A 12,532-nucleotide genomic window follows, 5' to 3' on the forward strand; every position below is an offset into this window, starting at 1 on the left:
TTTATGAACATCAGAAAAATGCGTTCTTACCTCATCATAGAACTCTGGATTCTGGTTGTGATGCGAGACAACAGCATAAGCATTTGTGGTAAAAACAGACCCTGCGGGTTTTCCATAAATACACTGCAAAAGAAGGAAATGGAGTCACCCATCTCAGCGAAGGCCTTTACATATAACACAACGGAACCACACACAGTTAGAGGTATCCGTGAACCCACGGCCATGGCCAAGCCCACCATGAGCTTGTAAATTCCGAATCATTTACAGTCACTCCAGCTACCACCCCAGACACCCTTGAACTTGGCCGCATGGATGCTTCCGAATTTCTGGTCCTCAAGAAAACGCACTTCCCCATTAGCTGACAGCAAGTCAAACGTGGCTACTCATTTGGGAGGGGAACACTCTGAAACCAGATCTGGAAAGCTGACTTGTCTCATGCCATTTGCCTTTTTTCCTAGGAGAAGCTCCCCACCAGGCAGTTAGCATTTGCTGGACGCTCTGAGCGGCGGGCAAGGTAAGGAGCTAAACCACACACACATTCCTAGACTAAAGGCATGAAAAACTGCATGTCCACCCAGGTACAGACAAGCTTACTGTTGGCTCACTTTACGAGCCACGTTTTAAAAGTCACTGGCTTTCTGTGAGACCCATAAAATAAATGCGAGGCTTTCTATGGTTCCACGGAAAGATCCATTTGCGTTTCTGGTGTGAGTTTTGCACTTCTACGGGCCCGATAAGCTCAAGGATAAATGTGGAGTACTAACTGCCTCACCCTGTCACTTCAGAGCCAGCCTCTAGGCCAGCTAAGAAATGAAATTCAGAACTCCCTGTGAATGCATTGCCAATTCTCCTGAAATACAGTTCTGGAGGCAATTTGCGGGAACTGTGGAGGGGTAAGCTAAGACTCTTTAAGGGTATGAAAGGACATTGCATGGGGGGAAAAGGAAGAGTCATTCTCATGTCCAGTGAGGAGGGAATCAAAGAAAATGCACCTAATTTGAGCCAGCTAATTCTTAACTAAGGTTTCTCGGTGGAAACAAACAAAATAAAACAAAAAACAAACAAACAAAAAACCCTCCCAAAACACAAAAAAACAAAAACAATGAAACACCTCTTTTCAAAGCTGGGGGTTTCCAGGCTTTTCCCCCAGGAGGTCTGAGTGGAGGACTAGCCGTCATCTGTCTGATTTAGGCGCAAGCTAGAGAAGTAGGGGCCCAGCCAAACCAATCGTGACAGCTAAATGTTCTTGGAACTTTTCTTTCAGGCCTCTGATTAATATGCTCAAGAGCGAAAAGACAGAGGCCCGGTGACGTGAGAGGTATTTAAGGATTGTTCCATCAGAGAACACTAAGATTCTACTTGGCCTCCACCACGAATCCAAGTTTGGAGGCACCAGCGGAGAAGTCCTGTCTCAGATCAAAGCAGTCATGCTGTGCTTCTGATAGCTCGAAGCCTGTTCGGGTTTCAAGGAGAAAAGAGTTTATAGTCCCCTGATGATACCATTAGAAACTATCAGGTCACAGGAGAAAATGACCTTGTGATGGCACATCAGAGCGGTGCAAAATCAAAGAGGTGCAAAAGCAAAATGCTGGTCTATGAAGCTTACCCATTTTTAAAGCTACACAAGCTCCTACCTTGTTTGGATATTTTTTAAATATTTTATCCTTACAGTTAATGTGTCAGAGTAGAAAAGGCAATAGCACCATCATCTCTTGAGTACATTTTCTTTGTGGCGCTTAAAGAAATTAAACTTAGCTTATAAAACCACCAAGTACCAAAATCATTATCGTCATCCTTTTTTTTTTATCGTCTTCTTTTTTTAAGATTTTATTTATTTATTTGAGAGAGGGCATGTGTGTGCGCACAATCAGGGGATGGGTCAGAGGGAGAGGGAGAAGCCACTCCCCGCTGAGCAGGCAGCCCGATGAGGGGCTTGATCCTAGGACTCTGGGATCATGACCTGAGCCGAAGGCAGACACCCAACCCACTGAGTCACCCAGGCACTTTACACTAAAAGCATATGCTTTTCGAGATTATAAACAAACCTTTAGAGCGCTAGCGTCGCTTTCATCTGAATCCCGGAATTCCACACACACCGCAATGTTCCTTGCCTAAAAATGATTAATCACTCAAAATGAGTCCTAAAACCAGAAAATTATGAATTTCATTTTATACCCCAAAATGTACAGTTTATACTGCTTACCTTGGCAAATGTTTTCTGGCTATCGTATTTTAATTGCAAGGGATATACATACAGATGGTTTTTGTAAACAGTAAATGGATAACAGTATTTTGTCATTTCTGGAACAAACTCTTCGACCTCCACAGTAATATTTTGACAATTCTTTTCGAAAGGCTTCAGGGGCACATATGAAGAAGTAATACAATCTATGCCAGAAGAAAGAAAACAGGCAAAGATAATACAATTTAGCAATCACGAACACATTCCTGCCTTTATAAAAATATACGCAGACTGCGTTCTCAAAGAGTGATTTCACAAACAGAATTCTTAGTGATTGACTAAAAGTCATACAACCGCTTTAAGCATCCAGAAGGACAAGATGGCGTAGGCTGGTACTGATTTGAGTGGGACCATCCCAACCAGACACGATTGCTGGTTCGTTCTCAATGTAGAGTGATTTGCCAAATATAACACATCATAATTTTTACAAATTTAAACTCTGCAGAGAAATCCATTACATTTTTTCCTCCTGTGGCTGCAATTTAGCTTTCACTGCAAATTTTTATTGGTATCAGGGAACTAACAGTGAATGTATGCCTCCAATTAGCTCATGGATAGTCACTCTGCAAAAAGTTAACTTGGTGCAGGTGCAATTTTCACCAAGAAATAAAGGAGGCCTTTGGAAATGACAGATCTTGGAATGTGTTGCCAATAATAAATTCAATACTCTGGAAGGTGAAAAGTACGAAGGCTCAGGAAAGTGTGGCAGCTGAGGTTATCCGAGCAGCCCTGGGACTAGAGGTGATTCGTATACTGAAGGAGCTCTAACATTACTTGTCCCTGCTGCACTGCGGTATTGATCGAACAGGAAGACCCAGGAAGAGTCACACCTGAGGACACAGTGTTTTCTGCTGGGTTCGGGTTTCTCTAATTATTACAGTGATACTTAGAGTGGACTATCTGGAGACAAGTGATGGGTCCAGTGTCCAGACAGAACTACTGTTAGTTATTTTGACATATTTTCTTCTCGTCTCCTTTCGATGTCTGTTTTACGTAATAATAAACAAATTCTACTGTATATACGGAACTTGATCCTGGGTTGGGTTTTGGGGTTTTTTTGTTTTTTGTTTGGCATTTGATCTAATGTTTTCTTCTGTGGACTCTAGATCAACATCATTCATGAAAAGCTGCGTGAAGTTTCCTGGTGCACCATCACACCTTAACCACACCGACAGTGCTGGATTCTTAGGTTGTTTCCAATCTCTCTCCAAAATAAACGACGTGAAAAAGAACACCTTTGTGCATATACTCCTGTCTATGTTCCAAATTATTTCTTTAGGGAAAAAATAATCCATTGTACTCTTAGGTGTTCTGGAGTGTGAATCTGGTGCCACGCCTCTGCTTATGAGCCTTTAGTGACCTCTTATGGCACGTGAACTAAGATCCAACCCTTTAAAGAGTTACTGTGGTCTATCCAATTTCCTGCAGAACTTCTCCTGCTTCATTCCCATCTTCATTGCTCCCACCACACACCACACATTGGCTTCCTTTCTGCTCCTATGAACCAAGCTAGCTCCCGCCTCACGTTCTTTCCATATGCAACGCCCTCCATCTGGAACATACTGTCCCCAACCACCATATACTATCTCTTTCACATTCTTCAGTTTCTGAGCCAGACCAAGACCTCCCTTGGCCACCCCAATCACCGACTCAAAATGCTCATTTGTTTTCTTATTTACTGTCTGTCACTCCTAGATGTTAATCTCCATTACTGCAAAGTTTGTTCAGTAAATGAACGGATAGAGAGAGGCTCAGAATCAAAATGCCTTAGTTCTAGACATCTGTGAACATCGATTACCACATCGTGTTCCTACCCACGACAGGTGATGGTGCCTGGCTAAAACCCAGCCAGCATTAAGACAGCTGCACTTTGAAACATTTTTGTAAATGCGACAGAGAAGAAAAGCATTTTGCTACTTTAACTGCATTAGTGGCATTATTACAGAGATTTGAACATTTTTCACGTTTTTATTAGCCACTCCATTTTACTTCCTGCAAAGTGTCTTTTCTGTCTTCTGCCCATTCTTCTTCTGAGATCTTAGATCCTTGTCTTTAGAGAGGAAAAGACCTTTTGGATTCCTTGATGGGATTTACCCAAGGAAAAAAGCAGCAGAAACTGACTAGGGAAGAGCCACTACAGGATATATTACATATGAAACAACATCTGATAAAATCAACTTAACACCCTTCCTAATTTGTAACTATTCACTACATGTGCTGGATTGAATAGTGTCCCCCATCCCCCCAAAATTCATGGCCACCAGAACTTCAGAATATGACTGTATTTGGAAACAGGGTCTTTACAGGGCCACCTGGCTGCTCAGTTGGAAACAGGGTCTTGCAGATGTGATGGGTCAAGATGACATCATACTGCATTAGTGTGGGCCCTAAATCCAGTGACTAGGGAGTCTGCCTTAGAGCACTAAGAGGGAATGCAGTCCTGTTAACATCCTGATCTTGACTTCCAGCTTCCAGAACCCGGAGAGAATGAATCTGTCATCTTAAGCCAATTAAGGAGCCAACTGTAGGAGTTTCTTATGGCAGCCCTAGGCACTTAAAGCACCGTGTAAACCCCAAGAAATATATTGAAAAGATTAAAAACCTGAGATTCAAATGTAGCTCTTTGAGGTTTATTTTTAACATGTGAATTCTTACTTGATAATTCCACAGGAACACATTCTACGGTGACGTTGAGTTGCCCAGGAATAATCTGCAATTTGGTCTTCTCTGGCCTAGGTGTAAAATAAGAAATATTTTATACTTAAAATTTATGAATACTGAATGCACTGGTTACCCTATATGCAAACTTCCAAATCCAAAAATGCTCCAAAGCATTCAGTTTCTCCCACATATGACTCGCATTCATCGTATCAAGAAACTGTAATTCATCTATTTTATCAATTTACTACAGTAGCACTTACTTCTTGTACTCTGAGAGCAACTTGAGAATGTCTTCATTTGAAAGCTTGCTACTGTCTTGTTTATACAAAGGAGAAAATCTCCCATCCAGATCCAGAGAACCTTGAGTATCCTTGAAAATGGGTCTAAAACAACAAGAGAATTTTTTTTTTAAATTCTCAAGTGTTGACAAATTAATACAAACTTACTGCTGGTGCACATTCAACGCGGTACGACCACTTGGAAAACTCATTGGATAATTTCTTGGGAAATTCAGCACATACCCACCCTCTGACCCTGCAAGTCCACTCTCAGGCATATTTCCACAGGACACCTAAATGTTCACCGCAGACTCACTTGTTACGTCCCCGAAATGAAACAGCCTGGATATTCATCAACAAGTGAATGGATACACAGTCGTGTATTCAGACAGTGAAATACTACTCAGAGTGAAGGGCGGATATGTTACGAGAATGTGGATGAACCTCAAAGCCAAACTGAGCACAAGAAACCAAATGCGAAAGTACATACGGCAGGATTCCCTATGTAGGAAGGTCTAGAATAGAAAAAAGTCATCTGTAGTGGTACCCATCAGCGTGGTGGCTGAGTGATGGGAGTGGGATGGCTGCCTGGACAGGGGCAGGAGGAAACTTTCTGAAGTGTCAGACACGCTCCAGATCTTGGTTGGCATGGTAGTCATGTGACTGGAAACATTTGTGAGAATCCACCAAGCTAGATACATACAACACACGCATTTGAATCAAAGGTAAAGTGTGTCTCTAAGTTGATGACCATTAAGTTAAAGCTTTAGGGTCAATTTATACAAAGTTTACAAGATATACGTAGAGTTTCCAAATACAAGTGTGGATGATTCCTTACCCCTCTTCCCTCTCCCATTTAAAAAAAAAAATTCTATTTATTTATTCGATGGAGAGAGAGACCACAAGTAGGCAGAGCGGAAGGCAGAGGGAGAGGGAGAAGCAGGCTCTCCACTGAGCAGGGAGCCCCATGTGGGGCTCGATCCCAGAACCCCGGGACCATGATCAGAGCCAAAGACAGACGCTTTAACTGACTGAGCCACCCAGGCATCCCCGACCCCATCCCATTTTTAGGCAGCTTCTTACTGCTAAAATGGGCCGTAATGGCCAAGCCCCCAACACACTGGGAGCAGCTCTAGCCAAAAACATAATCGCCCCCACCAAGCCTCCTAAGATGTGCTTCTAGGCATGAACTGTGGTTCCTACTTCTAAGCATACCTCCTTTATTTTCAGTAAACAGGGGTTTAGCATACATCTTTAAAATACCCCAGGCAAGCCTTTAGAGTGAGTTCTTGCTGCAGGAGGGAAAAGGGAGCCCAATTCCTCATCAGAACAGGGAATCAGAGCGTCTACGTTCAAAGGTTTTTAAATTAATATCTAAATTACTTTTTAAACTCATTTTCCTACTGACCAAACAGCACTGAACAGCCACGACAGTGGGCTGTGCGCTACCGTGGTCGGGCGTGGGCGGAGGTCACGTGCTATGGGTTCAGATACTGGCTTGGCCATGTGCTCCGGGAAGTTGGGCAAGGATTTTTTTTTTTTTAACTTGTTCCATGGCTGAATTTCTTCCTCTCCCAAGCAGGAATAACAGTTCTCACCTCTCAAGAAGGTACACATTAAAGCACTTAGAATCGTCTTGTACAGGGTTCCCAGATAACTCTGAATAATGCCAACAGCAGTGACAGACTTCTCAGGCCAGAGTACCACTAAGGACGTGTGTCCACAAGCCACACTTCACCCCCGCCAGTTCCTAAACAGACCAACCTCTGTGACTCTTCGCCATTCACTAACCGTGGTTATCTTCTTCTTCTTCTTCTTCTTCTTTTTTTTTTTGAAACTAGCCCACAAAACGAGGACAAGCATGCTTTTTCATCTACCAACACACAGTATGTTCTGAAAGCTTCCCCCAAATGAAATGATTATAAACACTGACAGAAGAGTTAATTAGCTTAGAATCTCCTCCCCTTATGCTACTCCCAACACCTAGCGAACACAGTGGACTGAATTACTCAGAACATGGTGCCCTTTCCCCAGAAGTTTCAGTGAGCTGTATAGGCTATACCACTCACAAACCAGTGAACCTGAACTTCAAAGGGATGGGGTACAAGAAAGACATTTTAAGTCATCACTGTATGTAGACTTGCAAGAACTGGGGGAAAAAATATATAACCTACCATAAGAGATGAACTAGAGATAACACCCTTCCACATATACTACCCGTGACAGGTTTCCCGCATCTGTCATCAGAAACCAAGTCTATTCATGAATGACCCGTTTGCACTTAACAACTGCATTCTTTTGCCTTCTCATTTTTAGTACAGTTTCCAGAAATATTCTAGGATAGCTTTTCAAAGCATAAACTTAGCCAGCTTTGAAACAGCGGGCACGCTGTACATAATTCGCTAAAATCTCGGGTTTTCTGGGGAGGGCAAAAAATTCCATTACTGTAGCAAATAAACTCTGCTTTAGAATGCAATAAAATTAAGTGGTGGTCAGATTGGGAACCGAGGCCAAAGCCAATTAACCTGAAGCACCACAGATGAAGAAATGGAAGGCTCCTGGAGGCACGGCAAATTGCAAGAAAAAGGATTCTCATATCCCGTGGCAGAGCTCACATCTGTGACCTCCCACCTAAGTTCCCACATGGAAAGCCAAACCCCAAAGTGCCAGCATTAGGAGGAGGGGCGTGTGGGAGGTGATTGGGTCAGGAGGCTGGAGCCCTCATGAATGGGATTAGTGCCCTTAGAAGAGGCCAGCTAGATCAAGATAAAGGAGAAGCCAGCTAGCTGTCTGCAACCTAAAAGAGGCTCCTCGCTATCACCCAGTCATGCTGGCACCCGGACCTCAGACTCCCAGCCCCCAGAGAGAAATGTCTGCTGCTAGAGCCACTTGGTCTCTGAGAGGACCCGGCCACGTCCCAAGTGTCCAAGGATAAACCTGGCTTGTCAGAGACCGCCCGCTAAACGCTGCCGGCAAGGATGACAGCCGTGAACTTTACAGATGAGTGCGAACAGAAAGGTCAGGATTATATTTGTACAAACCTGGCAGCCCAAGCAAAGGGCATTCTGTATTGTCCAAGGCGGCTACACACTTGCTTTGCTGTCCTGTGCACCTTCTGGGCCGTCTAGGGGCAGAAATAAGAAGACACACTAGCGTGTGTTTGAACAACCAAAGACTCACAGCACACAGTAATTTCCCCCACTTACCGATGTAAAACATCCCAGTCTGGCAAAAAAGAAAAAGAAAGAGCTCCCAATAAAAACAAACACAAGATGCGGCAGCTATCCACTTTCCACTAGAGTTTTCTTTCTTTCCTTGTTTTTAAATTCAATTGGATTTTATTTTATTTTTTGGCAGAGAGAGAGCACAAGCAGGGGGAGCAGCAGGCAGAGGGAGATGGAGAAGCGGGCCCCCCGTTGAGCAGGGAGCCCGATGCAGGTCTCGATCCTAGGACCTTGAGGTCATGACCCGAGGGCAAGGCAGACACCTAGCTGACTGAGCCATCCAGGCACCCCAAGACCAGAGTTTGGTGGGTTTTTTTTAAAAAAAGTGTTTTGTGTTTCATCATTAACAGAGCCTTCATCAGGATATCCAAAGATGGATGAAAAGAGGTGTAGGGCACATTTTGTACCAAAGATCTCTACTGGGAAAATTTTGAGCATTTTTAATGCATATTTCCTTTCACACATGAGCTGGCAGACACTCATTATTCTTGGGAGAAGTTTGTTCTGAATACAGTTGACCTTTTTACTCCCAAGATAAAAAGCCAAGTGACCAAGAGTCAATGCAATTAGTTTGGCTGGGCAAGGAGCTGCTGTTTGCAAGGCGCTGGAGCTGACAGAAGATTAACAGCCCACAGAGCCGAAACCAGCTGCGAAATGCCGGCCGGATGCTCATCCCCAGAGATGCAGAATGCTAGAGGCTCTTATCTACATCATTGAGACTTTTCTCTCGCACACAAATTAGTCACATGTCCCCTCGGCATCTTCCGCTCAGTAAACACTATTTGGACACATAACCAGATACCACGTATGACAGATCGACTCTTTGTAAATACACAGTAGCTGCAGTGCCGCTAATGAAGCAGGCCACGCATGCTTTCGCTCTCTGGGCCTTCGTTTTCTCATTTGTAAAACAAGAGGAAAGGACCAGGTCACTCATTTGCAGGAGTCTGGATTTCATGATCTAGAAATTTGGACGATTACAGGGGTCGCTGACTTTTCATGTTGCCATCCGAAGACATTTCAACAGTTAAAACAGTAGCTACGGGGGCGCCTGGGTGGCTCAGTGGGTTAAAGCCTCGCCTTAGGCTCAGGTCATGATCCCAGGACCCTGGGATGGAGCCTCACATCGGGCTCTCTGCTCAGCGGGGAGCCTGCTTACCTTCCTTTCTCTCTGCCTGCCTCTCTGCCTACTTATGATCTCTGTCTGTCAAATAAATAAATAAATAAAAATCTTTAAGGAAAAAAAAAAAAACAGTCACTACCATTTCATATGCCAACATTCCGTGAAAGACACACAGGCGTAATGTTCAAAAAGGTAGGAAGAACAAAAATCTCAGAATAAAGGACGGCCCCTCGAATTGAATTCACTTAGCTCCATGAATCGCTTGCTCTCTTATCTTTTGTGTGCTTATCACAGCCAGGGCTGGACCTCCCAGCTCTGACATTCTAGAGCTGAATGGAAGGGTTGGAAATAAAGAGTAAGCTACTGCCAAGGATATGGTGTCAATGAGCAGATGTCGCCTAAAAGCCTTTTGCTCTTACTTTGATAAGCAAGCAGCAATCAGACTGTCATGTAAACAGAACATAAATGAAAAGGGGGGGGCTCACATTCAAGCTGTAGCACGCATACTCACATGGCACACTGCATTTAGAGAACAAGGCTCCCTGGAGGGGTCATTAACAGCACCATTTAAAATATCAGCAAAAGGCAAATTTTACATTAAGCTGAAACAGTCACAAACTAGCATTGCCACTACCTTTGCTGGGTCCGAATTTTTGATGTAGGGTTCCGCACAGTGTGCAATGTTTCCCTGGAGCACCTTTTCAATTCTTGCAACCAGAAAAATTTCAGGATGTGGATTCGTCACGGAGAAAATTCCCTGAGGGAGAAAAAATGACTCCCATTAGACATTTTAATGTGACTTCATGCATACCGTTGGGTGGTCGATGATTCCTAGTCCTGTGCTTAGCATCAAAGGGTGACCTCTAACGCAGGGTCATGTGTAGGACCCTGAAAATAGACAGCCTTTCCTTTCACACAGCTCCTAAAGCTTCTTTCAAAACCGACCTGCTCTGGTCACCAACTTCACATCTATTTGTCCCTGAGGTACAGCTGTCGCCATTACCACTTGGCCTCTCGTGTTTGGCCATGTTCGCAAGGTGCCTTTTCATACCTAATTAATACGACATGTTTTGTTCGGCTTCATGGGCTCGTGCTGAAATAGCACGCATTTCTCAAGTGGAACTGAATGTGCATTTTCAAACGTCGCTGCATGTTAACTCCAGAGCAATTCACCTGCAATTAATACTAATTATAGCTAAGAGGAAGCAAATGCTTTACTGCACTTAAAGAGCGCCTGCGCTTTTCAGGTGAGGAGAGAGAGTCCAAAAGTTGGTTTTTTCCTGTACAGTCCACTTAAGGGTTATGAACGTAGATGCAGCCAGAGTTACAGACGCTTTCTGATACCACCGTGTCATCCACTGTCCAGCTCCTCCCAAGGAGACTATTTGCCAAAGAGCCAGTTAGTTGATTAGATCTGTTGTTTAAAGGAGCACCACACAAATGAATTCAAAGGGAAAAACCCATTCCTGGGATTCGACCAGGTATTATTTTTCTACCTAGTGTATTACCAACTGTGTTCAGATCGTGCGTTCCAGTTTTCAGAATATTTCAGACGTATTATCCTACCTGCTCCGGAGCAAGCACTCCACGGCTTCCGGGAAAGATGAGTAAACCCCGTGTGAGACCCCAGGTCATCCCCCACACCCCACCAGAATCCATTTATATAAGGATATGGAGATATATATATATATATATATATATATATATATATATATATATATATATATATATATATCTCACTTGGAATGGCTGATTCACCTTTGAATTCCCAAGCAGTGAGCAAGGAAGGAAGTGGTTAAACACTGCTTGGGAGTTAACAGGTCCTGGGTTCAAACCTCTGGCTCCGCCACGTAGGGGTGGAGGCAAATCCCCATCCCATGTCTACACCTCAGGTTTCTCACCAAAGAAATGGGGATGATGAGAGTAACAGCTACTCCAAAGACTTCCTGTATGGATTCCTTGTACTGCACCCTAGGAACACTCACTTATTACTTGAGTGGCCCGAAACACTCACAAGGCCATGGAACCCGATTCCTGGTACTCCCAGGAGCATTCCACTTGGGTGGGGAGATGCGCCTGGCAGCCAGCCCCTACTGACATGGTCACCTAACTGTCCTAGATGGTTTTGTGCATTATCTTCCTTGATCTTCAGGAAAAGGCCCTCGAATGCAGGCACTTAGGATGTACCCATTTCACAGATGAAGAAACCGAGGGCTTACAGAAGTTTATGCTGCAAGCGAACAAGGAGCTTGTGGCCAGGCCTTCCAGACTATACATCCAGCCCACGCTATGCTGCCTCTGAGCCCTGAGGCCCATACAGCCGACATTTCACATGATGAGGACAGATGAGAGCAGCAATACTGATTTTTGCTACAGCTAATGTTCACTCATTTTGAAAACTCTGACAATGGCTTTCACTTGGATATCTGTGATCACCATTACTGCGCTCTATTGCTGGTCATGTCATGCTGAACAAACATGGCGGCCTAGCACCGTGCTTGGCCCTTTCTGGGAACTGTGCACTTTGTCAGAGCCTTATAGCTGCCCCTGCATGCAGGTACTATTGTTTCCTCCTGTTCACAGATAAAAATGCTGAGGCATCGAAGCATTCATTTTTTGAAATAACCAGGGATTCCAGGGTAAGGGGACGCCATCAGCGCTGTTCTACCTTTTGTCCCAGTCAGCTTCTAGCACTCTCCCTGTCCCCAGAACACAGAAGGGTAGCCAGAGAGAGCTGGGGAATACCCATGTGGCCCGAGAGTCTGGCCCTTGTAGACAAGGCCTCTGACCCAGCCATCCTTTTCCACCTAGGAGCACGGATGCAGCTGCCCCCAACCTCAGGGTTAATTCTTACCCCCTTTACTGCCCCTCTCCCTCTAGAGAAGGGGTGAGGCCCCCTCGCCCCAGTCCCCAACACTTACAGAGCCCACAGCAAGGTAGGGCTTTGCAGGGGAGATGCTGTACCCCTTCACCAGGCTAATAACAGCTGCCCCAAGGAGGGAGC

At 44.4% G+C, this 12,532-nt stretch overlaps 1 protein-coding gene across 2 annotated transcripts in view; it reads right to left on the reverse strand.

Moving 5' to 3' along the window:
• DOCK11 (dedicator of cytokinesis 11) overlaps nt 1-12,532 on the reverse strand; it is a 189,459-nt gene that overhangs the window by 96,705 nt on the left and 80,222 nt on the right. For both annotated transcript variants that reach the window (XM_082716291.1, XM_082716290.1), the window contains exons 13-19: nt 10,163-10,285; nt 8,223-8,305; nt 5,164-5,286; nt 4,898-4,974; nt 2,204-2,388; nt 2,046-2,111; nt 31-123 (exon numbers count right to left, since the gene is read on the reverse strand). In XM_082716291.1, coding sequence (XP_082572417.1) covers nt 31-123; nt 2,046-2,111; nt 2,204-2,388; nt 4,898-4,974; nt 5,164-5,286; nt 8,223-8,305; nt 10,163-10,285 — 750 coding nt within the window. The remainder of the gene's footprint in view (nt 1-30; nt 124-2,045; nt 2,112-2,203; nt 2,389-4,897; nt 4,975-5,163; nt 5,287-8,222; nt 8,306-10,162; nt 10,286-12,532) is intronic.

This window comes from Mustela nivalis (genome assembly GCF_964662115.1).
Source record: "Mustela nivalis genome assembly, chromosome: X".
NCBI lineage: Eukaryota > Metazoa > Chordata > Mammalia > Carnivora > Mustelidae > Mustela > Mustela nivalis.